This window comes from Pezoporus occidentalis, unplaced genomic scaffold (genome assembly GCF_034315485.1).
Source record: "Pezoporus occidentalis ecotype Australia unplaced genomic scaffold, CSIRO_AGI_Poc_V1 ctg116, whole genome shotgun sequence".
Lineage (NCBI taxonomy): Eukaryota > Metazoa > Chordata > Aves > Psittaciformes > Psittacidae > Pezoporus > Pezoporus occidentalis.
In genome coordinates this window covers 1,432,041-1,456,104 of record NW_026912951.1, presented here as the reverse complement: position 1 = coordinate 1,456,104, position 24,064 = coordinate 1,432,041, and the positions used below count along the sequence as shown (strand labels likewise).

At 37.1% G+C, this 24,064-nt stretch overlaps 1 protein-coding gene across 6 annotated transcripts in view; it reads left to right on the top strand.

The window, feature by feature from the left end:
- ADK (adenosine kinase) overlaps positions 1-24,064 on the top strand; it is a 305,725-nt gene that overhangs the window by 218,234 nt on the left and 63,427 nt on the right. For all 6 annotated transcript variants that reach the window (XM_062639731.1, XM_062639723.1, XM_062639711.1 and 3 more), the window contains one exon: positions 4,049-4,219. In XM_062639731.1, the coding sequence (XP_062495715.1) occupies positions 4,049-4,219 (171 nt within the window). The remainder of the gene's footprint in view (positions 1-4,048; positions 4,220-24,064) is intronic.

Sequence of the window (24,064 nt, the reverse complement as noted above, 5' to 3'; positions counted from 1 at the left end):
GCAAGGAAAGAGGAAGAGCTAGGAAGAAGAGCAGGCATTTTAGTGGGTAGTAGGTTTGAAAGCAATCCTAATTTTTACAATCACTGTATGTTCTTATTCAAACATAACTTCTGTGCTGTTAAGCGGTAATAAATCCATAATTCAGAAGTTGGTTATTATCATCTTGGTCTGGATTTGTCCAAATGTACGCAAGGTCACCCATTTCAGATTTGGCTTTAAGGAAATACTCCCTGGCTTAAAGAAAAATAAATAATCTTGGTCATCATTGTGCAAATGCTGTATGTATGTAATCCAGATGAATTCAATGCAGGCACGTTATTTCATGTGAAAAATGATGGCAAGACTTCTCAGTTTGGACAGAACACCTTAAACAGAAACTTTCACCAAAGCCAGAGTTTGGCTTCAGGTGGTCCTTCAGCACTCTGATTCTGTGCCGACACTTGACACTGTAATTTGCTGCCCTCACATCTGCTATAGCTAGAGCTGTCTGAACTTAGTGTAGGACAGAAGAAACCTTTTGGGTCTGTGTGTGATAAAAATGAGAGAGATGACTTGTAAAGACTACTTGCTTCTGTGTAAACCCAACAAATCCTTCTGGTACTGCTAGTGTCTATAAAAAAAAAAAAAGACTTTGAGTGTAAAAGACTATCCTATATTCACAGTACCCTGGCATATTTTAAAAGGTGCATCAAAGAATTCCTGAATATTGTAAAAGTGAGATTAATATGACACTCTCTCTTGACTTTGTTTACCGCTGTCATCTGCATCTTAATAGTGAATTTTAAACTCTCTGAAGTTACAAACAAGCGACTGTATCACTTGTATCCATGTGTCTGCAATAGACCAATGTATTTTTGTTGTTTCTTCAGTTTTGTTTCTGTTTCTCCCATGAGACAAATTTTTTTTCTACACCAGAGGACTGTTTTTAAGCAGAAGGATTGCTTATAGTACATAAGAAAAGTATTGTGTTTTGCAGGTATATATGCACAAGCGTGCATATAAATAATTCAGTCTTATCATCCTATTTTCCTTGTGTGTGTTTTAGCTCAGCCTTGCTCTCTGGCTTGTGGTACAATGGTACCTTCCTTCTGGCATAGAAAAGGGACTCATTACATTTTGAGCAGCAAAAAATAGCGGCACATCACAAAGCAGCAGCATCTGGTATACTCAATCAGTGCAAGCCAAAGGGATACTGCATGCTGCTAGTACGTCTGATAGCCTTTAATGTTTAATAGGTTTCCTTAGTACAATATTGCCTTTCTTTGACTGCACTGTCCAATTATTATATGTCCTTGTATGTACAACATTCTTTCACAAACACAGATTTATTCATGCACAATGATTTCATTTTATACACAATGTAAGTTTCACAGGCTATTGGAATTTTTGTATGTTAACTGTCTCATCCTTTGATTACAGAGATTTTCCTCATCATTTTTTTAAGGCACTTCTAGGGTTTGAGGGTAAAAAGGTTCCCAAAACTACCAGAAGTAGAATGAGGTGTATAGGTGGGTACAGAATATCTCTGAAAGGTCTCTTAACCTTTTTGTTAGTGGGAATAGAACTTCTTACGACTGAAATACAAACTCTTTTATAGCAGTGGTACCAAGATACGCCTGTTCTCACACCCAAAGCCAATGTTGGCTAGCAGTTAATGGTTAGAGTAGGTAGGAGTGGTTGACATAGGCATTCCTTTGTATACATGTGTCTGGACCAAAAGCAGTGACAGCTGCAAGAGCATGAGGGCTGTGATTATAAGGAAGCCATGGAGTGGCTTTGTTGTGAATCCCAGTGAAATACAAGAAAACCTGTTTGGTTTAGTGGACTTCATTCCTGTACCAAATTGTAGCACACTGCAGTAGGGTGGTCTGTGACTTATCTAGTTACAATTCAGACTTAAGAAACTGGGGCTGTTGAAACTATACTGGCCATAGCTGTAATTGGAATTTTACTAAAAATAGAGACAAAACAATTTAAATACTTAAGGAGGGGATTCTAATTAGGTTTCTTTAAACCCAAATCTGTTCAACTCAGATTTTGTACTTTTCCTTCCTTCTTCATTAATTCCACTGTGTGAATGGTACTGCTGTAACTTTTTATTATTGCTACAAATTTCTTTTTCTTGTTACACTTGGCAAAGAGTTCTCACACACACAACTCTTAATTTCTAGATGTTTTAATGTCAAATAGTTGTTTAAATAAAACTCGTGGAAGAAAGCAATTAAATGGCAGAAATGATTTTTTAGGAAACCCAGAAGACAGAGCTGTAGCCTTTGAGAGTTCCTGGCCTTTACTTTGCAGGATCTGAAAAGCAAGCTCTCCTATCTGCATCTCAGTACTTTTATGTTGCCTTTCCAAAGAAAAGGGAGTTGGATACAGGCCTGAGTTATATCTCACGAGGATAGTGTTCTGTACCTCAAATTACAATCAGATGTGGTTTAGTTCAGATGAAGTTTTCAGCCTAAAAACGGTAAGAAGCCTAATTATTTGACCAGGTTACTATTCACGCAGACCACTGTATAGCAATCTGTGATTTATCCACAGCTGCCAATATGTTAGCCTTGAAAAGTTTTTATTTTCTGTTTGGAACAGTTTTTTTAAAATCTAACTCTGTTCATTAAATGAAAAACTAAAAGATGGTAGAGATTGCTATGGAGACGAGATGTTATATAAACTGTTCATTTTAATTCTTCAGAATGTAAAAATAGCAAAAGCGCTTGCATGTTTACAGGCTTCCAGTCGTTCAAGGTACTGAGTAATTCCACAAGATGCAAAGCATACTTGTGCCCTTTGGACTTTTATTGTCATGTAGCAAATCATACTCCAATTTTTAAATCAATCATGTGTTTGTTAGACTGAAGAGCATGAAGTAAGCAAAAGATAAATAAAGTATTTTCTAAGTAGTCTTTAATCTGCAGACTCTGTATTATTTTTTTTCTGGTGAGTAGACTGCTAAGATGGTCTGTTAGCTGAAGTATGCAGGGTAAAGATACAGCTATTCTGTGATCCAAAGACATAATAATATGGATAAAAAATGGAAGCTGCCTGTTTAGAGTGTCATGGTGGCGATGCTGCATATAGAACTGAGAGGATGTTTTATCTATCAGACTCCCCTCCAAGTTGTTTGTTACTGTGACTTAGGCATTATCTCTGCCCTTAAATTTAACACTTGCTGCTCTTGCTTGAAAATTACTATTATTCACTGAGTTGTGAGAACAGTTAGTATAATTGCTTTGGGGATTATAAAAATAAAACCTACAAAATTTGTTTAGGGTAAAGACTAAGCACTTCTGTAATTAGTGGATTAATGAAACTGTAGGGGATCTTTACATTACTCCTGGAACATGTGCGGTTGAAGTAACCATCTGCAATGCTAAATTCAAAATGGCAGCCCTAAAGTGTTCTTTATACAGAGCTGAAATTGACATTCACAATTTAGTAGACAAATAATAATCTCTGGTTAAGTTCTGTTTATTTTGTTTCACAATTGATACTTGAATGTTCACATTCAGAATAAAGAAGAGTACTTTGGGGGAGGGAGGTAGGTGCTGAAATAAACATGCGGAAACTTGGAAACCCTAGGTTTTTCCTACAAAACAATGACAGCGTATTCAACATATTTATTATAAACAAGGTAATAATTTTTCAGGCAAGGGATTTTATTAATCTCCTAGCTGTGTATAGAGCCATCATACTGGACTTCAGAATTAAACACCACAGTCTGATTGACTCTATTACTAAAGGGAGCATTTAGCATTATAATACATCACTTTTTAAAATACAAGCATCAGTCTTAGCTGCCAAGGGAAAGTGTACTACATGGAATGCAGAGGTAGGGAGTAATGTTTAATTTTGGAGGGCTCTGATTCTATGCAGCTTCTTTGTTGCCTCCATAATACCTTAATGGAAAGGCAGTATTTCCAGATTTTTTTACTGGGATGTGGGTGTGACATAGGTGGCTCAGGGGAGATCTTCTAGAATCAGCATACTCCATATGGTTCTTAATATGAAATTAGTAACATTAATTGATTTGTTTGGATGCTTGCAGGGATTCTTCCTGACGGTGTCACCAGAGGCAGTATTAAAAGTGGCTGCTCAGGCTTCTGCAAACAACAAGATCTTCAGCTTGAATCTTTCTGCACCATTTATTAGCCAGTTCTACAAGGAGCCTATGATGAAAGTCATGCCTTATGTTGATGTCCTTTTTGGAAATGAGACGGTGAGTCTTACAAAAGTAATTGACGCATTTCTATCCCTTGTATCTAGCTGTTTGTGTCTAGGAGCCTGCTTCGTGGTTCTCTCTTCTTTAGAGAGAAAGACACTGACCATGTCAAGTTGTCACTAGAAAATTAAATCCATGGTCATAGGACTGTGATATTTCAGTAGAAGCCAAAGATGTCACTTGATCTGTTAGGGGTTTGCAACATGCTCATTCATGAGACACATGAACAAGTTACTGTAGGTTAGAAGAGGAAATATCCAACACATTGGCTGCTTTGTAATAACTGTCCATGTGCATGATGTAGTCACCCAGAAGTTAACTCTACTGGAAGAAAACATGTGAAGGGCTACTGCAGAGCTGCTGAGGTTCGGTGACTTGTTTCCATACCTATACTATGCATTTAATAGCATTTTCTGTGAGGAAGAAGACTCTTTGGGGAGAAGTGGAAGGAGAAAACTAGGAAATGGTTGATTATTTTAGAAGGTTCTCATCGATTTTATGGTAGATGTACTGGCAGTCCATCTAAGGAAGGCTCATCTTTGCTATGCAACAGGTGGCAAACATTATCTAAAATTCTGCCTGTAAGTCTATGGTAATAGACCAAATGAATTCAGATTTCACTCACTGTCGTGTTATCACTTTTTGATTTATTTTTTTTTCCATTTCAGAAAGTGCTATTAAATATTTATTTGTGTGCTTAGCAGAAAAAGGTTAAAAAAAAAGCCTTGGAAAGTATGACACATCTAAATGAAGTGTGGGCTTGTCTCTCAAGGTAACTACAGTAGTACAGGAAAATTACGGAAAACAGTTATTCCTGCCAGTGGTTATTCCTGATGGTCACACAGGAAGTTGCACCAACACAAGTCAGTTTTTACACTATTATTCACAGAAAGGGCTAACATTGTCACAGATCTAGGACTTTTTAAAATGAAGAAAATTACAACTTTTTAGATGCAGTAGGGTAAGGAAAACCTTTATAACTATAGTTAATGATACAGAAGAGGTATTTACTACACTAAACCATGTCACCCAAGGCTCTGTCCAACCTGGCCTTGAACACCACCAAGGATGGGAGCATTCAGAATGGTTTCCAGTGCCTCACCACCCTCAAGGAACTTCTTCGTTATATGGAACACAAGAGGTTCCAGCCCTTGCCAAGAAACTTCTTCTCAGTGAGGGTGACACACTAAACAGGCTGCCCAGGGAGGTTGTGTCCAACCTGGCCTTGAACAGCCACCAGGGACATTCCTGTGTAACATTACAGCTGTTCCTGGGCAGCCCATTCCAGTGCCTCACCACCCTCATAATAAAGAACTTCTTCCTTATATCCAATCTAAACTTACCCTGTTTAAGTTTTACCCTGTTGCCCCTTCTCCTATCACTACAGTCCCTAATGAAGAGTCCCTCCCCAGCATCCCTATAGCCCTCCTTCAGATACTGGAAGGCTGCTATGAGGTCTCCACGCAGCCTTCTCTTCTCCAGGCTGAACAGCCCCAACTTCCTCAGCCTGTGTTCATATGGGAGGTGCTCCAGTCCCCTAATCATCCTCGTGGCCCTCCTCTGGACTTGTTCCAACAGTTCCATGTCCTTTTTATGTTGAGGACACCAGAACTGCACACAGTACTCCAGGTGAGGTCTCCACGAGAGCAGAGCAGAGGGGCAGGATCACCTCCTTCGACCTGCTGGTCACTCTCCTCTTAATGCTGCCCAAAATATGGTTGGTTTCTGGGCTGCGAGCGCACACTGAACCTGGCTCTTGTTAAGTTTCTCATCAACCAACACCTCTAAGTCCTTCTCCACAGGGCTGCTCTGAATCTCTTCTCTGCCCAATCTGTAGCTGTGCCTGGGATTGCTCTGACCCAGCTGTAGAACCTTGCACTTGGCATGGTTACCTTTATTCTCTTTCACAATCCATCCTCACAAAGATGCTCCTGCATATTTTGATTTAATAGCAGTATAATCTCAATAAAAATATCATCTTAGAATGATTTGTGTTGGAAGGGACCATAAGGGTCATCCAATTCCAACCCCCTACTGTAGGCAGGGACACCTCCCACTAGGCCAGGTTGCTCAAGGCCCTGTCCAACCTGGCCTTGTCAGGTTTCACAGATTAAAGTAATACCAAGTCTGGTCACTGTTTAGGTGCAAGGGCTTCACAGAAACTTCTGCTATTAGACCTTCCTGTTCTTCTATATTAATATTTCTTCCCTGACCTTTTTGGATTATATTTGGATTAAATTTGGATTACAGTGGTTCATTAAGTACTGTTTTTCAGAAGATAAAAGAGAGGTTGTTATTTTTGTATATTTGCACGCTTTATGAGCAATAGTCTGCTATACTGATGATGTTCCAATTTTAGAAATTATATGAAGACTACCTTAACTTCCCCTGTCATTTCAGTTTGCTGTGATATTATTCACCTGCTGACATGAAATATTGTATAGGACTACTGTATGTATTAAAGTTCAAAGACTCCCTGCATTTTCTGTGTACAGTTTCTGTAGCCATTTGGTGTCTTTCTGAGGAAAAGTTACTATTTAAACTGAAGTGATCATCCTGAAATTTGGCAGTTTCATATATGTACTTCAGAGTACCAGCCTCTTACGCTTTGTTACTTCTGCTAATCAGTTAAAACCCTGGTCATTTTTTAGTCTCTGCTTTCTGCTGGATAAGGTGGCCATTACTGCTTTTGAGTTATTGAAATGCTGTTTGCAGTGGTTTCTTTGCAGTGATTTATTCTTTTGTCTTTCTGTGTGCCTTGAAACTCCAGCCTTGCCAAAGTGTAGTTCTTGGTTTTAGTAGCTGCTGTACCTGTGATTGTCAGTATTTCTGCCCTCTACATGTGGTTTGTGATAAAGAGTAGTTGCAAAACTCAAGCTTATTCTGGCATGTTCTACCTTCTAGTAGCTTCTTCTTTTGGGTTGGGTTTGTTTGGTTTTTTTTGGGGGGGTGGTTTGTGGTTTTTATTTTCCTCCTATATTCATTTCATCTACAAATACGTTATGGAATTTTTTGTGTGTGTGTATGCTTTGATGGACAATGAGCCAACAGCTAGCCAACACCAAATTTCTGCCCATTTACTGTGATTGCCTTTTACCTTTTGCTACATTTTCCATCAGTTTTGCTAGTTTAGTTAAATACTGAATGTGCATAAGCTAACATATAAGCAAGGCATACTAAGGGGTGTGGTTGTTACTTTATTAGTACGAACAATACTCTTAGACACAATCTGTATTCTTCCCTCCATTTATCTTCACATTATAGACCAATACAATTTTATTGTTAAGCACTGAGCTGTTTATTTTTTTTGAGTAATACAAAAAACATCCAAGAGCAGCAAAATTCCAAATTGCAGCCATTCCTAAACTAAAAACAATTGGCAAAGTGATTTTAAATTACATCTTCTACTTAAAAATTTACATCTGAATGAAGATTGGTTATTTCAAGTTTCAGCCAGATGGTAATTAAAATGGGCAAGTTATAAACCTCTCAGAATAAATGTTCTAGTTTAGAATGTAAATGCCAGGATCCCCTTAGCTGCAGTGGAGACACTGATCTCTGTGATAACAACTCAGTACATGTATGAGTTTCGGCATTAGCTTAGTGACCACTGGTGTTTTGATCATTTGTTTAAATCCCTTTTATAACTAGTCAAACATCTTCTCTCGTATTTTTGATACTTATTAACTGTAATTTGAATCATAAATTTAGTACAGAACATTCAGGATAGGAATAATTGTGTGTTCATTGCTGCTAACCAGTTAGGGCCATTCTACAGTCATTAGCTAGCAATACATGACTGGAGAACTTGATTATTGTCATTGCTTTTAATTTTTATTAAATTAAGTTTTTTCTTAATAGTGTCATTTCGCAAATGGTTCTTAGCAGTAATACCTTCCAAGCTACCATAATCACTGGATAATTAACCTGCCAGGATTAAGCACACTCTACTTTGCCTCAGGATGCTTAACTCTCAAATAAGGTCAATTATCTCCTGATAATAACTGCTTTGTCACAAGTTGCTGCTTAATTCGTCTGTAAAAGATCACCTTAGAATACATATTTTACAACTCAAAGTAACTTTCAATAACAGAATGGTCAAAAGAGTGAAAGCTTTTAAAATAATGTCTATAAAGAGTTGTGTAATATTTCCTACATGGCAGTTTTACAAGGCAACTACAGGACCCTAAATTTGCACGTCTTTCTTTCCCAGACCTCTTTGCGCTTATCCAGTTAGGGCTAAAGCTCGGTGTCTCTGGTATGCTTGATCTGTCAAAGTCAATAATGGGCATAGCAATCTGAACTCAATTCCCAGTCTTTCCAAAAGATTTAAGTTACAATGGCATCTCCTCAGGGTAGGAACAGTTTCTTTTCTGGGAGAGGTCTTCAGAATTCAAGGGACACTACAAAGCTCTTACATGATTCATCCCTGCATATGGCAGTCATTCATGACTCAGGAGAATATTTATTATGACACTGATGTGGTAAAGATCTTCTGGGTTCTCTTCCTATGTGCAGGCAGGACATTGCCGAGAAATCTTAGAATTTAGAAACCTTAGAGTTATGGATGTGCTGAGCTTTACAACAAAATCTATAACCAAGCAATGTAACTTGCAGTGTGCAGTGTAAGCAATCAGTAAAAGCTGAGGAGGTCATGTAGACGAGAAATCATGGATTTTTCTAAAGTACAAATATAATAAAGAAAATGAAGATAACAATTATTCTTGGAAATTAGATCTTCCTCTCCAGTGTAAAGAGCTGTTAGTTTTAAACACGCAGTCTCTGAACAAGTTAATTACAGGATTGTAAGCTCAAGTTCTGCAAAGACAGATGCTTCTGCAGACTCACTGGGAAATTGATGCTGGTGTGACAGCAAATGTGCTGAAAAGAAAGAAGGTTGTGTGCAACACTTCTGTGTTTTAAAAAGCAATAGCAAAAGCTTTAGTGGTGGCTCTGGAGTTAGGAATCCTGAGCTTTAAAAGGAGGGGTGCCTTTGTATGCAGTAAGATACCAAACAGGTCTTGTAATCATTTCATCATACAATTATGCTGAAATGGTACATTGTGCAGCTTTAATTTAAAATATTTTCAAGTGAGGTTTGAAATACTGACATAAATATCCCTACAAAATATATGTGGTTTTGACACAGCCTTTAAGAGATTTTATTAGCCTTCATAAAGCCAAGGTTCTTTCATGACATGGAAAATTCTCTTTAATGGCAAGGAAAACTGGTAAATCTAAAACTGGTAACAGTGGCTAACATGCTCCTGGTTTTGAACTTGCAGTTCAAAACTGTACACAGCACAGTCTGTAGGTTTGTGCTTATTTTAACCAGCGGAGTGAATGGATGCACTCCTAAGTTTTCAGGCATAAAACTGTGTTCAGCACACTAAGATTTACACCATCCAAACAAATTGGGCTATTCCCTCTCTGTAACCTATAAAGCATGTTTGTAAACAACTTTCACTTCACATACTTTGATATATTACATTAAGATACAACATTGTGTACAACCTTCAGTCCCACCTGCAAATTTCCTCTGCTAGTTTATTACCTGGGACCAGACTGATAACCTGCAGGATTAGGAATCTGCCCACAGCTCACAAGAATCTTGAATGGGACATAATCACTTTTGTAAGATAAATAAACCTCTCATGGTGATTCATTTTAAACTAGTGTGCATTTGTAATGGCATAACTGAATTGATCTGAATTTACATGAGCGTAGTTGCTAATGTTGCTACTTTATAGACCTAGCAGATAGTTTTCCACACTACTTGAATGTCATTTCACACTGGTGAATTGTCTGATTCTGAGGAAACGATTAGGAGGTAAAAGACAGGTGGCAGATGTAATTTGGTGTGTGTGGAGGAAGAGAAGTACAGTTTGACTTTCAGTAAATAATGAAAGGGAGACAAACATTTCAATCTGTTCTTTTGTATCAGATGGGGCCAGGAAGTAAAGAACATAGCAAAGTATGGCTGGTCATGCCATAAATGTCACTAAATTGATGTTTCTGTTTGAAGTATTTTCAAGTAAGCATTTAAAATTATTTCTGAATGTTTGTAATGATTAGTAGAAGGCAAATGCTAGATTGCATTTGAAACTGAGTATCTTGAAGAGGCTTATGTTACTGTAGAGCTAACTTGCATGTATGTTATGTAAAGAGCCCTTAAAAGACCTTGATTCCTCTTTTTTTAGCTTACCAGAGCTGGTCCATATTGAGGGGTTATTTTCAGTCAGTGGTTGTTTGCTAGCTGTCTTCCTTTTGAGTTCAACCTTTACCTTTGTCTTCTACATCTTTATTCATGTTGAATTAAGTTTTCAGGAACATTAATCATCCTAAATGAAATTAAACTGGGTGTCAGTGTTTTGCATTACAATTCATATGCCAGGATTTTCCTTTTTGTCATGCTTTCAGAGGTTCTCAGGAACTTGCCCCACAGGTGAGGGTAATTATCTTCATTTGGTAGGCTGAGGGAGAGACTGAGGTTTGCACCAGTCCCCTACAGGGAGTCTGCGGTGAAGTTAAAAATCATAGTCAGATATTCTGACCCAGTTTATTAAATACACATGGGAAAAATTTTGTGAGAGACATCTCATCTTCTCTTCTTTTTATCAGGTAAAGGCTTTTAAGGTCAGCTGCTGCTGCTGTTTGCTTTTTTAAACTGCAGTAAACCGATAGCAATTTCTTTTTATAAACCCTACAGTTAAGATTTCTGCAAAAGTCTTTAGAGAGAGCCTGGGAATTAAAAACTGTAATTCTGAATGGAAGAAAAATAAATAGTATTTTTCTTTGATGTCTTTGTAGACTTGGTGCAGGTGTTGTGTTTTCAGTTATAGGAAAGCTATGGCATTGTAATATTGTTGCTTAATTCACAGAATTAACTTTCTCAGTATCGGACTATCTAACAAATTATGTCCAACTGAAAAATGAGAGGGTGTCTTGCACAAGGGAGGTTGATAATGTCAGTGGCATGTTGTAAAGATGTGCTGTGGGAAGGATGCTGAAACAACCCAAGGCTATTTCAGCTGCAGACACCGAATCTGCTGCTTCCTCTCTCTTCTCCTGTATTTTATTTGCCCTCCCTTGTGAACTGCAGTGGCTCTCTAAGATAAAATGCTTTTAAATCATTTCCCAACCTTGCAGCCGTCTTTGATAAAAGCCCTGTTATCTGAAATGATATGAATCACTGTGGAGTTAATCATACCTTACACAACAACATATTTTGTTGTGATTCATTCTGTCTCAATTAATCATCTTATTTATCTACATTGTCTCAGCTGCTGCACTGAAATTCATGAGTAATAAGCAAGTAATTATTTTAGTATATTTTACCTAGTACATTATGAATTAAAGGAAAATTGAGAACCAAGCATTTAAATTTATATTTAGTGCTTCTTTCAGCTAATGTCTAGGTATTTAAGCAATTTAGGAGTCCTATCTCAAAAATGGCTTACTTTTCTCCTGTTAGGGAAAGCCAGCAGGTATTTAGAAGAGAAGCGTATACTTTCCGACAGGCTTCACTTCTTAAAAATAAAAATATTTTCTGGTAGTTTCTCAGAATGCTTAGGGGTATTTATCTTTCCTTATGCTGTGCAGTGTTGAGATACTTTTACGATTGCGAATACTGGAGCGAGCTCAGCACAAGACAGAACATGTCCTGTGAGAAGGGAGGGCAGATTTCACTGCATTTCAGCAGTTTGTGTTTTACTGATGATGATTGATAACCCTTTTCACTTTGTAGCACTTCCCAGAGTGTCTCATAACACTTCATAAACACTAAAGCTCAGAATAAACCAATACGGTGGGTGTGTAGTCTTGTCTCTGTTTTACAGGTAGACAATTGAGAGGTTATTTGCCCAAGGTCATACACCAAGAGCAGAGCCAGAAACAAGCGAAATAAAGTTCTACCTTTCTTCTTCAGTTAGTGTGCTGAAATGTTGTCAGCTGCTGGATATGTTTAGGACAAAGCTCACCTGTCTGGAGGAAAAGGCCTGCAGAATTTAGCGTTTGGTTTTATGGGTAATATTAATGTATGTCTCTGAAAGCCTTGTAAAGATGAACTGTAGGTGCCTTTTCAATAATCAGAGTATTAGGGCAAAAGCATGTAACATATAGTACAAATAATGCAAGAGCTGTGATAATAAGATTATGAATAAAGTTTAGCTGTACAGTTGATAAGAACTAGAAGAATGAAGGCAAAAATGTTCACAGAAAACTTCTTTACATCAGCGTAAATCCAGAACAATTCAATTTCAGAGGTATTTGCAGTAATAATGCAGGTAGAATACATGGGTTTCAATAAAGGGGTGTTTTTTTTTTCCAGTCCAGCTAAGGTCTATTCAGCGACTACACATTTCAAGCCCTATTTGGGCCAGATGTAGCCAGTTTCTGATTTAGAGCATTGTTCAATCATGCTAAAGCCTTTTATGCAAACATATACTGGGGATACTATCCCAGTTACAGTCTTTACACTGAATTGTAAGGCTACAGTGCCACATTAATCCTTATGGATAATATCTAAATGTGAGCTAATGCAGACCTCTCTCACCTGCCCTTATCACATAGTCTCATCTCCCCCTCTTTAGTCAGATTTAGCAATTTTACGTCCATAGCAAGAGTGAGTTCTGCGTGCTGGGTTACTGTTGAATCATTGGGCTGGTCCAGCTTTCCCAGGCAAACACAATCACTTGATCTGACTAGATGAGAGGGTAATACTTGTTGGTACAGAGGACTATGAAAGAGAAGGCCTGATAACCTCTCTGTTTCATCTGATCTAACCAGTCTGTATTGCTAGAGTCTCCCAAGCAACAGAGAAGATAAAAAACAGTTGGAGACATTGTCTGACTTTAATTTCTGTTGAGTTGTATTTACAGCAATATCCTTTTTAATCCTGACTTATGTTATATACTCAGCCACTCAATATAGTTTTATCTGTAGGCATTTAGTTGAATATTATGCATGGAAACGTTCAGGTATTAGCTGTAAAGTTCTTGGACAAAGGTTTTTCTATAAAAGAGCTTGTCTTTGCCTAAGGAGTATGTATTGATGCTTCCTGTGTTTATAAATTTGAGTCTGAACACAGGGTACTTGAAAGAGAAGGAAAGGAAAGGATAGTCAAGGAGCCAGTAGTAAGTCCTTGATGATGTTCAAAACACTGTGATCATCTATTGTAGAGAGGGCTGGAGGCTGCTCTAAATTAAACTGCTCTAATTTTTTTCAAGAAAATATGCAATATAACATAGTAAATGCAGAGACTGAAAGTGGAGGTGTTTGGGTTTCAGTCTTTCAGTGCAAATGTTTTAGTAATTATTTTAATACTGAAGCAGCTTAGGAAAAATATGTACAAATTGCAAACTTGTAGTTGTACAAAAGTAAGTTGGAATTGCATTGGAATAGCTTTTGGTTTTTATTTTTAAAACTTTTATAAGGAGAATCTTGAAAATAGAATTAGATTAGAATTAGAATAGGTTGGAATAGAATTAGCATTATCTTTATTATGTTAACATTTTTTTCTGTGCTATAGCACAGAATAGCACTATTGTTTACAAAACTATAGTTTCAATCTTGTTTCTTTTCTCGTGTTATCTTTCTCTATCAACACCTTGTTTCACCCTACTTACATAGCTCAAATCATACTTTTATTCCATCAAGAGTTTCATGTCTGATTACAAATCTACTAAGTAGTTTAATTTTTCAGATTTCCTTCAACAAAGAGCAGCAAAACTAGGCATTTGAGCTCTCTTCTTTCCAACTAGTTCTACAATCTGCTGTCACTAGGTTTTCTACACTCTGTAGATTTTATACAATATATACAATTGGTGTATACAATATATACAATTTATATACAATTGGTGTAACCCACTGATGTTTCCCTAAGAGTACTGAAAAGTGCTATGTATAAGTAAACAACGCAACAAGATTTTTTCTTCATTGAGATATATGTTGAAAGTTTTTAGAGCTGATCTCTCCTAAACCTAGTGATTAAAATCTACAGTTTAATTTTTAATTAGATTTTAGAGTTAAGATATTAAAATTGATAATATTGGACATTTTCATTGATTAAATTTACTAATTATACAAATAAAACATAATTAAGTGGCATTAAAAGGAAAGCTAAATGTGCATTATATTATGAAGCATATGCAGCAGGTCATATATATATATGTCAGGGTTACCAAAATATTTTATTAATTTCTAAATAATTTTTCAAAGAGTTGTCAAAAGGTAGGAAAGGATGTTGGAAAAGGGGTTGAAAAGGATGCTGTTGCAGCGTACCTAAAATACCTGAAATGTACATGAAAGCATCCATGGTTTTCCCAGAGGTCTTAATTGATCTTTAAAACTTTGCCTTGTTTATAAATGTAACCCACCCAGTTTACAACAGCCACGTGAAATAATTTTGCAGCCACATGAAAGTGTCTCCTTAGGCTATATTTTGAGGTTTAGTGGTCATAATCTTACTTACAATGCCATTTGTTTAAATATTGACCTCCCAGGGAAGCAACCTATAACACACACGTGATAATTCTATGATTCTACGATAAGTAACAATGTCAAAATGTTGCTCATTAAGTCCTCAGACCCTATTTGACACCTCATATTCCATGTCAAAACCAGTAACATATGCAGTCACATTAGGGAAACTTGCATATATGAGTCAGTTTGCTTTCCACACTAAAGTAGTTGCCAGGTGAAGGAGCTTTTCTCTAAAGGAAAGAATTGCAACACTCTAATGGCTGGGATGGTAAATACTGTGAAACATAAAAATCTGTATGGTTCATGGTTATGTTTCTAGCTGTGTAGAGGGGGACCCCCTACTATGAATTTGAAATTCACGGACAATTGTATTCTTCATTCTCAACTTATTTCATTCGAATGCGGCAGTTTCACAAGCAGAAAGTTTATTCTTCCCAGCCACAGTTAAGAAGTACTTCCTCACCACCCTTACAAAGGAAGTGACAATCAGTGTCTGCTTGTGGCATGAATCCTAGGGCTCAGAGCCAGCTTATTCTCCCTGCTCTGTAAGGCCGCAGGCTGTCCTTGTCAGTAAACAAAAACCTTTAGCATTTAAGATGATCACTTGAAAGGAATGGGAAATTGATACACATTTCAATGGAAGACCCTTAGGATCCCCAACTAGTCTGTTCTTAACTGATACTTTTCAGGCTGTCCTGCTGATACCAAGGTACGGTCCTGCTAGTTGAGTATGCTGTTTGAGGATGTCCCAAATATTTTTGGAGTTAAGAGGTTTATTTTTAAACTTTCTGATGCTGAAGGCTGGATCCTGATTCAGGAGAAACTCACTGATTTCATTGAGAAATTCTGCTTCTTCATCTTGATATTGTCCTTTGAGTCTAAGCCAGTCAGCAGGTGCCAGTCAAGAGCAGGCTTATTTCTCATTCTTTGTGGCTGTCCTTCTGAAGGATATAATTTTTGTAATTCTGAGAAGCTAAGCTATTAGCAGTATCTTTGGTTCCTGGCAGGTAAGAGACCTCATAGAATTAGGTCCTCTGCAGGATCTCTTTTAAAAACGTGTGTTTCTGCTCTGGAATTCCCCTGAAACACCAGGGCACTTTTCTCTAGTCAGACTGTTGACCTCTCCAGGTTGTGCAGCATTCTTTCTTTTTTAAAAGAGCTGGAAATTTCATGAGAAATTAAAAAAACATAAGTTGTGTTGTTTGGTCAGTTCTGATTGATCTGAAAGGAGGGCCTTCCTGCAACTGAAAAATACCTGAAATTCCATGGAATTGCAGGTATCTTGCACCATCAATTCACCTGAAGTTTTTTCTTAACTCCTTTTGAAATGTGGGTAGCAGTTAACACACACAATATTTAATGTATGTGTCATTTTGGAGCAGCTATGATTAACGTCTTTTTCTTCCTGTTGAAATTTCTACTAGACCAGTAGATACATCTGTGAGTGATCATGATACATACCAGTTTCAGATAAATGGATCCATCAATTTAAATTCTGCACATATAGTTGCCAAACACTATGCATTTGATTTGAACATCAAAGTAAATGCCAGATTTGGATGGAGCTGCATCCTGGTATATGTGAATTACGATAATGAGTCAAACTACTAAATCTAACTGCTCAAAAAAAGAACACATCATCTGGAACCAAATTCATTTCTTCTAGAGTCTAAACTGGTGGAAAGAACTGAAGTAGTACATAGCCTTATGTCAATTGTAGCCCACCTCTGAACATGCACTATCTGAGAGGTGGGTGGACACACTTATGAGTATTCTAAAGGGTAGCAGTGGTAGGACGTGAACCCATTATTTAGATTATACAATGGAAACCATGAGTTTCGGAAGTCCATATTAACTCTACTCGCAGATGAGTTTCTTTCATATTTCAAACAAGAATTTGTGTCCGAGGATGGGTGGTGCATGTATATATTTCAGATAGAGCAAGCTAAAATAGAGATCAAAGTGTTTTGTGTGTTACCATAATCTTCAGCTGTGCTTTTGGGATAATTTTTAAGCTGGCATGGAAGTGACAACACAAGTCATCCCAAAGTTATCTTTCATTTAAGATACAGATATTAAATATTTGGGGATGGTGAGGGAGGAAAGTCTTTTCTTTGTAATAGATTTTATTCAAAGCAAACCTATTCATTTTGCACCTCTTCCACTGGAGGTTTGGGGTTATTTTAGGAAGTTGTATGTCATTTATTTCTTTCTAGCCATCCCCAGTCTCTACTATTCTTAAATAAAAGTTTCTCTTTCTTGTTATCTGGAACTTAAAAGTGCACTGTATAGAATACTGCAACATAAATTAACAGAATTTGGTTACTTTGGGGGGCATTTGGATAGATCTAGAGTGAGATGAGAGTATGTAATAGGTTAACAAGAAATGTTATCACACCAGGAAGATGCCTAATTCAGGAGTAAATTATGCAGATGTTCATTTTTGTGGCTGTTGTTTAAGATAACAAGTTTTAGAGTATTTCATGTAACAAAAACACAAAGCAAACCCCTTAATTATTCTGTTTCAAAATCGATGCATTCCATGATGCAGTAATGATTTTGAGTACTAGGTGAATGGGAAGAGTTGGATAATTAGACAATGTGACTACCCACAGTTAATATCCTTTACCGCTCATTCTCTAGGGTAAAACCCAACTGTTTAATGGGAGTTTAAAGGAAACTGAACTGTTCCATAAACTTTTGGTTTCCTTCAGTTTCTTTTGCAATGGTTTTCTAAAGACAGGATTCAGGACTAGATAGATTGCTGATCTGTTCCATTATGGTCAATCTTGTGGTTCTTGAACAAAGATATTTCTTTCAAGAACAGATAAGCCAGATAACCAGAACTCTTGTTTTACAGTATATGCAACATGTGGAAAGTTTTCAATGAAATTTTTTAATTAAATTGAACAACTGTTTTCAGTGCTACTGTTTTGTTCATCTGTTATACGATCTCTTGCAATAAATCTTTGTTGAGCATAATGGGTAAGAAAAATCATACTTCATGTAGATAAAATTCCCCAAAGTATATTTGAAATATATCCAACTCAACCTGAAAACTGTTTGAAATATAACTGATTTTGTCTATATTGATCACTCCAAATCATGTTACTTACTAATTTAAATCAAGATTGTAACAAGTTAGATGTTTACCTTTTCATAACATTTCCTTAACTACTTTTTTTTTCTTGTGTATTTCTTTAATTCCATTTTTCTGGATACAAACACATCATACCCAGCAACAGCCTGGGGTGCAAATTTGATATAACTTTGCGATGGTTTCCTATTTTAATTGCACATATTACAAACACTTCTATGGATCTTGTGTTGCCTGTCTCAGCTATGTGGAAAGTATAACAAGGTCTTCAGTTGTACTTACTACTGAGAGTAGTTACTGTTTTCTCTTGAAAGAGCCAGCTTCTGTGCTCTGAAGTACCCCAACTAGCCATCTTTCTGTAATAAGCCATCCCTTGGAAACCCTTTCCATGTTCCTGCATTCAGTAATATCACAGCAAATATGAAATGCCTCCCTAATATTGTACTGTCTAGAGCCATAAGGCATGCTGTGTTCAGGCCTGCATCAATATCTTTGGTCCATGGATGGCTGTAAATGGAATACTGACAATATTGGAGAAGGGAGATATTCAGCTTGCCAGTATGACACTGTCTACCCTCAAAGGCCTCCAAGATATTAAGCCTTACATACAAGTTTACCATCTATCAATAAGCTATTATGGGATAAACTTGGAAGGCTTCTAAAACATTTTCCCCTGCGTCTCATACAACTTCCTGACTTTAAAGACAAAGGCCTATTAAAAGTTGTATCAATACAATTTTTAAGTTATCTAAATAGTTTTCCTCTGAAACATGTCATATACAGAATATATGGTTGGTCACGTTACAATGATTTTGTGCATCCTATCCTTTCCTAAAGGAACTTGCATTACTAGCTTGCTAATTGACCATTTGAGAAACGTGGCCATCCCAAGACAGCTTTTCTAAGAAACCCTTGAGTTCTTTTTTCTTGCCTGTCTCCTACCCTTTTTATTACAGCAGTTAACTTTATAGAAGGTGTTTGGAGTACTTTACACTGTACAAAAGAGAGTAAGAGGCATGTCCTATCCTGAGAAACTTAAATTTTTAAACACAGATAACAAACAAAAGACTGGAGAAGTAATGACCAGAGAGAGGTAAAATGTCATAATAATAATCATACACTTGCTCAGTGCCAATACCAAAAAAATGTATCTCATGTATCAATTTTTAAAAGAAATACAATCCATGGAAAAGAAAAAAGTAATGATGAGGTATGCTAAGTCTAGATACAAGTCCTTCTCTATAAATCTTTTTTAATTCTTGTGCATGTTTCCATTTGGTTTTGTTTTCAGTTTTAAATATCATGCAGAATTAAAGCAGTTCATGATCAGTTAAAATTCTAAATATTTAAGAAAGCAGTATTTAAGATTAATTGTTCTCCATTTACTGCGTGTTACTTGGAACCAGAGAAATCTTGTATTTTTGTAAGCATAGTAAGCTGCACTGTTTTTCTTTAAACTTTAGGGTATGAATTATATTCCTATAATGACAGCTGCAGGGTGGAATGTTTTAACACACTGGAGTGAGATATATCTTGGACACATTCTTGGTATCTTAAGTTCAACATGCTCCATATGGTGCCACCGAGCCAGTGATTTTGAAGAAAACAGTCAAAGACTGCTGAAACAGCGTAAAATACAAATTAAGTCTTTGCTATGTAAGTAAAAAAAAAAAAATCACTGTCAATCTTTTCAGTTTTCTGCATGAATACTTCCAGCAACTTTTAATAGTAGTCCCCATGTTTTAAGACAACTGTTGAATTCTAGCCGAACAGAGTGAAAGATTGTGGGCTAAGAATGCATACTCATTATTAACTGTATTAAGCCTAAGACTCATGCAGGAGAGCAAAGGGAAAGGAGATCGGGCTTTCCTGTGTTGTCACATTAGTCTCTAACAGGGATTGTGTGTTACACGATTTGTGAGAAGTGGGTTGCTTTTTCCTAACTTGGTTCTCTGTCAGCACAAAAGAGCCATGGAAGAGCTATTTCGCAGGGAGGTGTCTTCTCAGCCCTAGTGTTGAAAATAGTAATGATAGGGTGCCCTGTAGTAAAACTATGTAATAATCATGGTTATGACTTAAATATTTTCATGTTTGTGGTACTGGACTAGCCGGGAATTATGTTTTCAGGATGTTGGGCTTTTTTCATGTATGGTTTTTTTTTCATAGTATCATGACATTTAGGAGTTAATGTATGAGTAACTTGCTTGTCTGTCTTTTATCTTAACGTGATTGGATTTTTTCGGTATAAGCTTACTTCTGAGTTTCCTGAGTTTACATTTATGCTTATGGGTTTCAGAATACTTACAGTTCTTAATAATGAAGTTATTGGTTCATACCCAGATTTTAACTCTGTATTGACCTGATGTAAATTTTAGCACTGGATGATGATGATTATGGCTTTTTAAAAGCATCCTACATGGAGTCCAAACAAGAAAGCCGATTTATACAACCATGCAAAAATTCTGTCTCTTTCAAGTACTATCAACCTTAAATCATTTTGTATTGATTCTGACTTTTAGGAAACAAATAGAACATAAGAAAAACAGCCACAGTACACCAACCCATACATGTGTGCCTTTTCTGTCAGCAGAGCAGCATAATGAAATGAGAGCATTACTAATGAATCAGACCCTTAAGGTGGTGATTTGCAGAGTTATATTAATGTGAAATTGCACATTACAGCCTGAGCTGATCTAGAAATCTAATGCCAGCAGGAGATGGAGATCTTGCGCCCTGTTCTCCCCCTTTTCAGACATGTAGCGTCTGTCTCGTGTTCTCTCTGTGCAGTGGAGCTAAGGCATCAGAGATAAGGGGGATATTTTAAAGAAAAGGCCCAATGAGGTGTGGCCACATGATTTTTAAGCAGGGACGTAATTTGAGGCAGTCAGTCTGAAAGTGAGAAACCAGAAGACGGTCCTTGAGCTTCTTTTCCATTGATGAATTGTTACAGTCTATAAAATCATTAGACAAGGACTGACAGATAACCAGCATTTTAGTAATCCCATATTAGAGCTACCTACACTGCTGTACTCCCTCTAGATATAATTAGATAAACAATCATCAATAGGTTGTTTAAATTTCCATCTTTAAATATAGCTTGAATATCAAAGTTCAAATAAAGATTACTTATGACATATTTGTTAAATCTGTTGGGATACAGCCAGTGTTGGTATGTCTGGTAGAGGACCTAGATGCCCATGGGGTCATTAATAAAGCTCCTGTACTCTCAGAAAGTACATTCAGAACATGCAAGGTCTTTATACAGTATTTCTCACAATAAACAGAGGTCAAATCTCTGCTTTAAGTAAAAAAACAGAACTTAATATTGGCGTTAGAGACATGACCAGAGCATCAGTGATACAAAGAGGTAGATGCTTTCTCCTCATATATAAAATATAATTACTGCTTTTTTTTTCTTGCATCAGCTGGGTTCTCTAGTTTAAAAAGTTATCTGTTGAAATTCATCCAGTCACTGGATGTACATTAGTGTATGTTCTATGAAAGACTTATTCATCTATACCTCCCTCATCAGTGATAACTCTGTAGGCCTTCCAATCTCAACACTGTCCTAATCCATTTGATATGATGATCTAATGCAGCTGTCACCAAACACTATCCCCTTTCTTTCAGAAATGTAAGACTTCCAAGCCATACATGTAATCTAAGCCAAGGAGACAATCCTAAGGGATCCACTTGACCTATCAGTGCCTCCCTTCATTTTGTGCCATGGGTAGACCGGGCCCTTCAAGTTATCTGCTCAGCAGGATTACAGTCCCTGTCTAAACTGGAAGACAACTGTGCTTTCCTTCTCTGAGTATCAGTTCATCATCGCTATGTGTGAAAGCTTATGTTAAGCTGCATGTTAAGCTTGCACTTAAGCGTTCCAAACCAAGTTTGTGGATGAAAGACCTATAATTGTGTTATATTACTCATCTGGGACGAAAGGAGGACCTCTTTAAGCCAAATGTTCTTTATGATGAAGAGCAGAGCATGAAAGGAGACCAAAACCTCTTCCTGCACATTACTGCCAAAGGAGGCAGGGTTCAGCCTGTTCTTTTCTAACTCCACATCTCAGCCATTGGTGGATTATTTGAGGGGAGGAGGAAACAAGGAATAAGGGAAGAGAGATCAGCTGGAGCTTTCTACCTGCAAATGACTCTGTGTTTCCCAGAGATGGAGAAATTTACTCAGCTTTTCAAACTTTAAACAGTGGCTCAATCTTGCCTCAGTGCATTGGGGCATGGGGGAGTGGTTTTCTTCATGCATGCCAGAAGAAGCCTGTTCATAGTTTGCTACTTACAGGCCAATAAATTACTTCTTCAAAAGGTTCCTTTCTTGATGAATCAGTCTACTCATGTGTTTGCACTATATTATGTAAGAGGAGCCTTGTCATCTTATTGAAATAATAGGACATTGCGAGATACCAAGTATTTATGGCTAGATTTAATGATTTTAAAGGAAGCAAATTACTGCAGCTCCAGGGCAGCAGCAGCTTACATAGTGACAACTTATGCATGTTTTATGTACCTATTTACTTCAGTGTTCACTACAAAAGTATAGTTACCATAGCAATGACCATGTCACCAGATTTCTTTGCTAGTTCTGAAATACAAAATACCCATATGCCACCTGATCTGTGGTTATTTTCTGCACAAGTACTGAAAGTAGAAGTTGAGTGTGTCACACACTTCTCTAAACAGACAGTAACACATTGATTTACAGGACATTTTATGGTGAAAAGCAGTTGGTGCAAGTGGATCTCAGGTCACTAGCATCCATGGTGGTGTAAATCGTCACTAAGCTGAAAGAAAAGCTTCACTGCTTCCTATCCATGGGGACTTCACTAGTATATACTTAACCTTTACTATTCTGTGGAATATTGGTACTCCCATGCAATGTTCCAGGAAAACAGCATGTGGTATTCAGAAAGGCATTTTCTCTGATTTTAAGTCTGAACTTGTGCACAAAGCCATCTTTTTGGCTATCTACATCTTGTTAATGTTATATAAAATAGCATTACAAAAAGTGGTGCATTTTTCCCCTGCTGCTGCTTCTACTTTAGAAATGGCAAATTTATGAAGAATTTAGGTAGTGACCTTCTGTACCTTGAGATGCAGCTCACTAACACCAATAAAATTGAGAAGCCAAGTAGTAGATTTCTCAAATCAGCATTTACCCCTGGGGCAGTGGCAGGCTACCCCAATGTGACTTATGGCAGTGAGCAAGTAAAAGGTGAAAACTTTTTTACCACAGATCTGGACTTCTTCTTGTAGCTAAGTTATGTTTTCTCACATGTACATAGTGAGAGATAACCTGAATATGTATAACAATTGTGAATACAGGTACTTGAAGAAAAGCAGTTTGCAGGACTGCAGACTTAATCCACCATTTCAGTCATTCTTCTTCAAGAAAGATTTGTGTTCACAGCAAAATTAATCTGAACTGAAATAGCACATTATTTTGAGCACAGCATCTTTAACTCAGATTTGTATTGTGTCCATTTGTGGACAGTCTTATGCTGGAGCAAGAATGGTTTGTTCCTGCTTAACTTACTTTGAAAATGTGTTTAACTAAAGAGGAGCAGGGCACATGAATTACTGGACAAACATGTCAACACATGCAGCCAGCCACTAGAAATTCCATGGGAAGATGCAAAAGTAAAATTGATCCACATCTATGTAATGGTTAATCTTCTCTTTCTCACATTGTGCAGTGTCAGAATTCTTCCCACAAAGAAGGAATCTCACTTTGCTGGGCAGGGAAGTAGACATGGTGCTGTTAGGTGTTAAGTTTATCTGTATGAGTTGTAGGAGTTAAAAAATTACTTTAGCTGGGAAGTTTGATTCAGCCTCCCTAAGTCCTTGAACTGGATGGAGGTGGAGACTTTGGTGGTTCAGATTCCAGCTTTAGGTAGCAGTGCCACCATTTAGATGCTAGATATGATCAGAGGTCCAAGAGGAAAATGAAGTCTTATATTAGAAAGAAAGAGACTTTTTTTTTCCCACTGCTTCCATGTTGACTCCAAATGGTGTAAAAAGATAGAAAAAAAAAAAAAAGTCTCTTTCATTGTGTAACTAATGAACTCTTTCATTAAGAAGTAATTCTAACTATTTTAGGTTTATTTGGTTTCTCCCTGTTCTCCTGTATTGCTTTCTCAGAGGAAGAACAAACAAACAAACCCTCAGTATTTTTATGTTTGTCCAGGCAGCAAGTAGAATTTGCTAATAATTGTTTGAGCACATAGGTGTACCATTCAACCAATG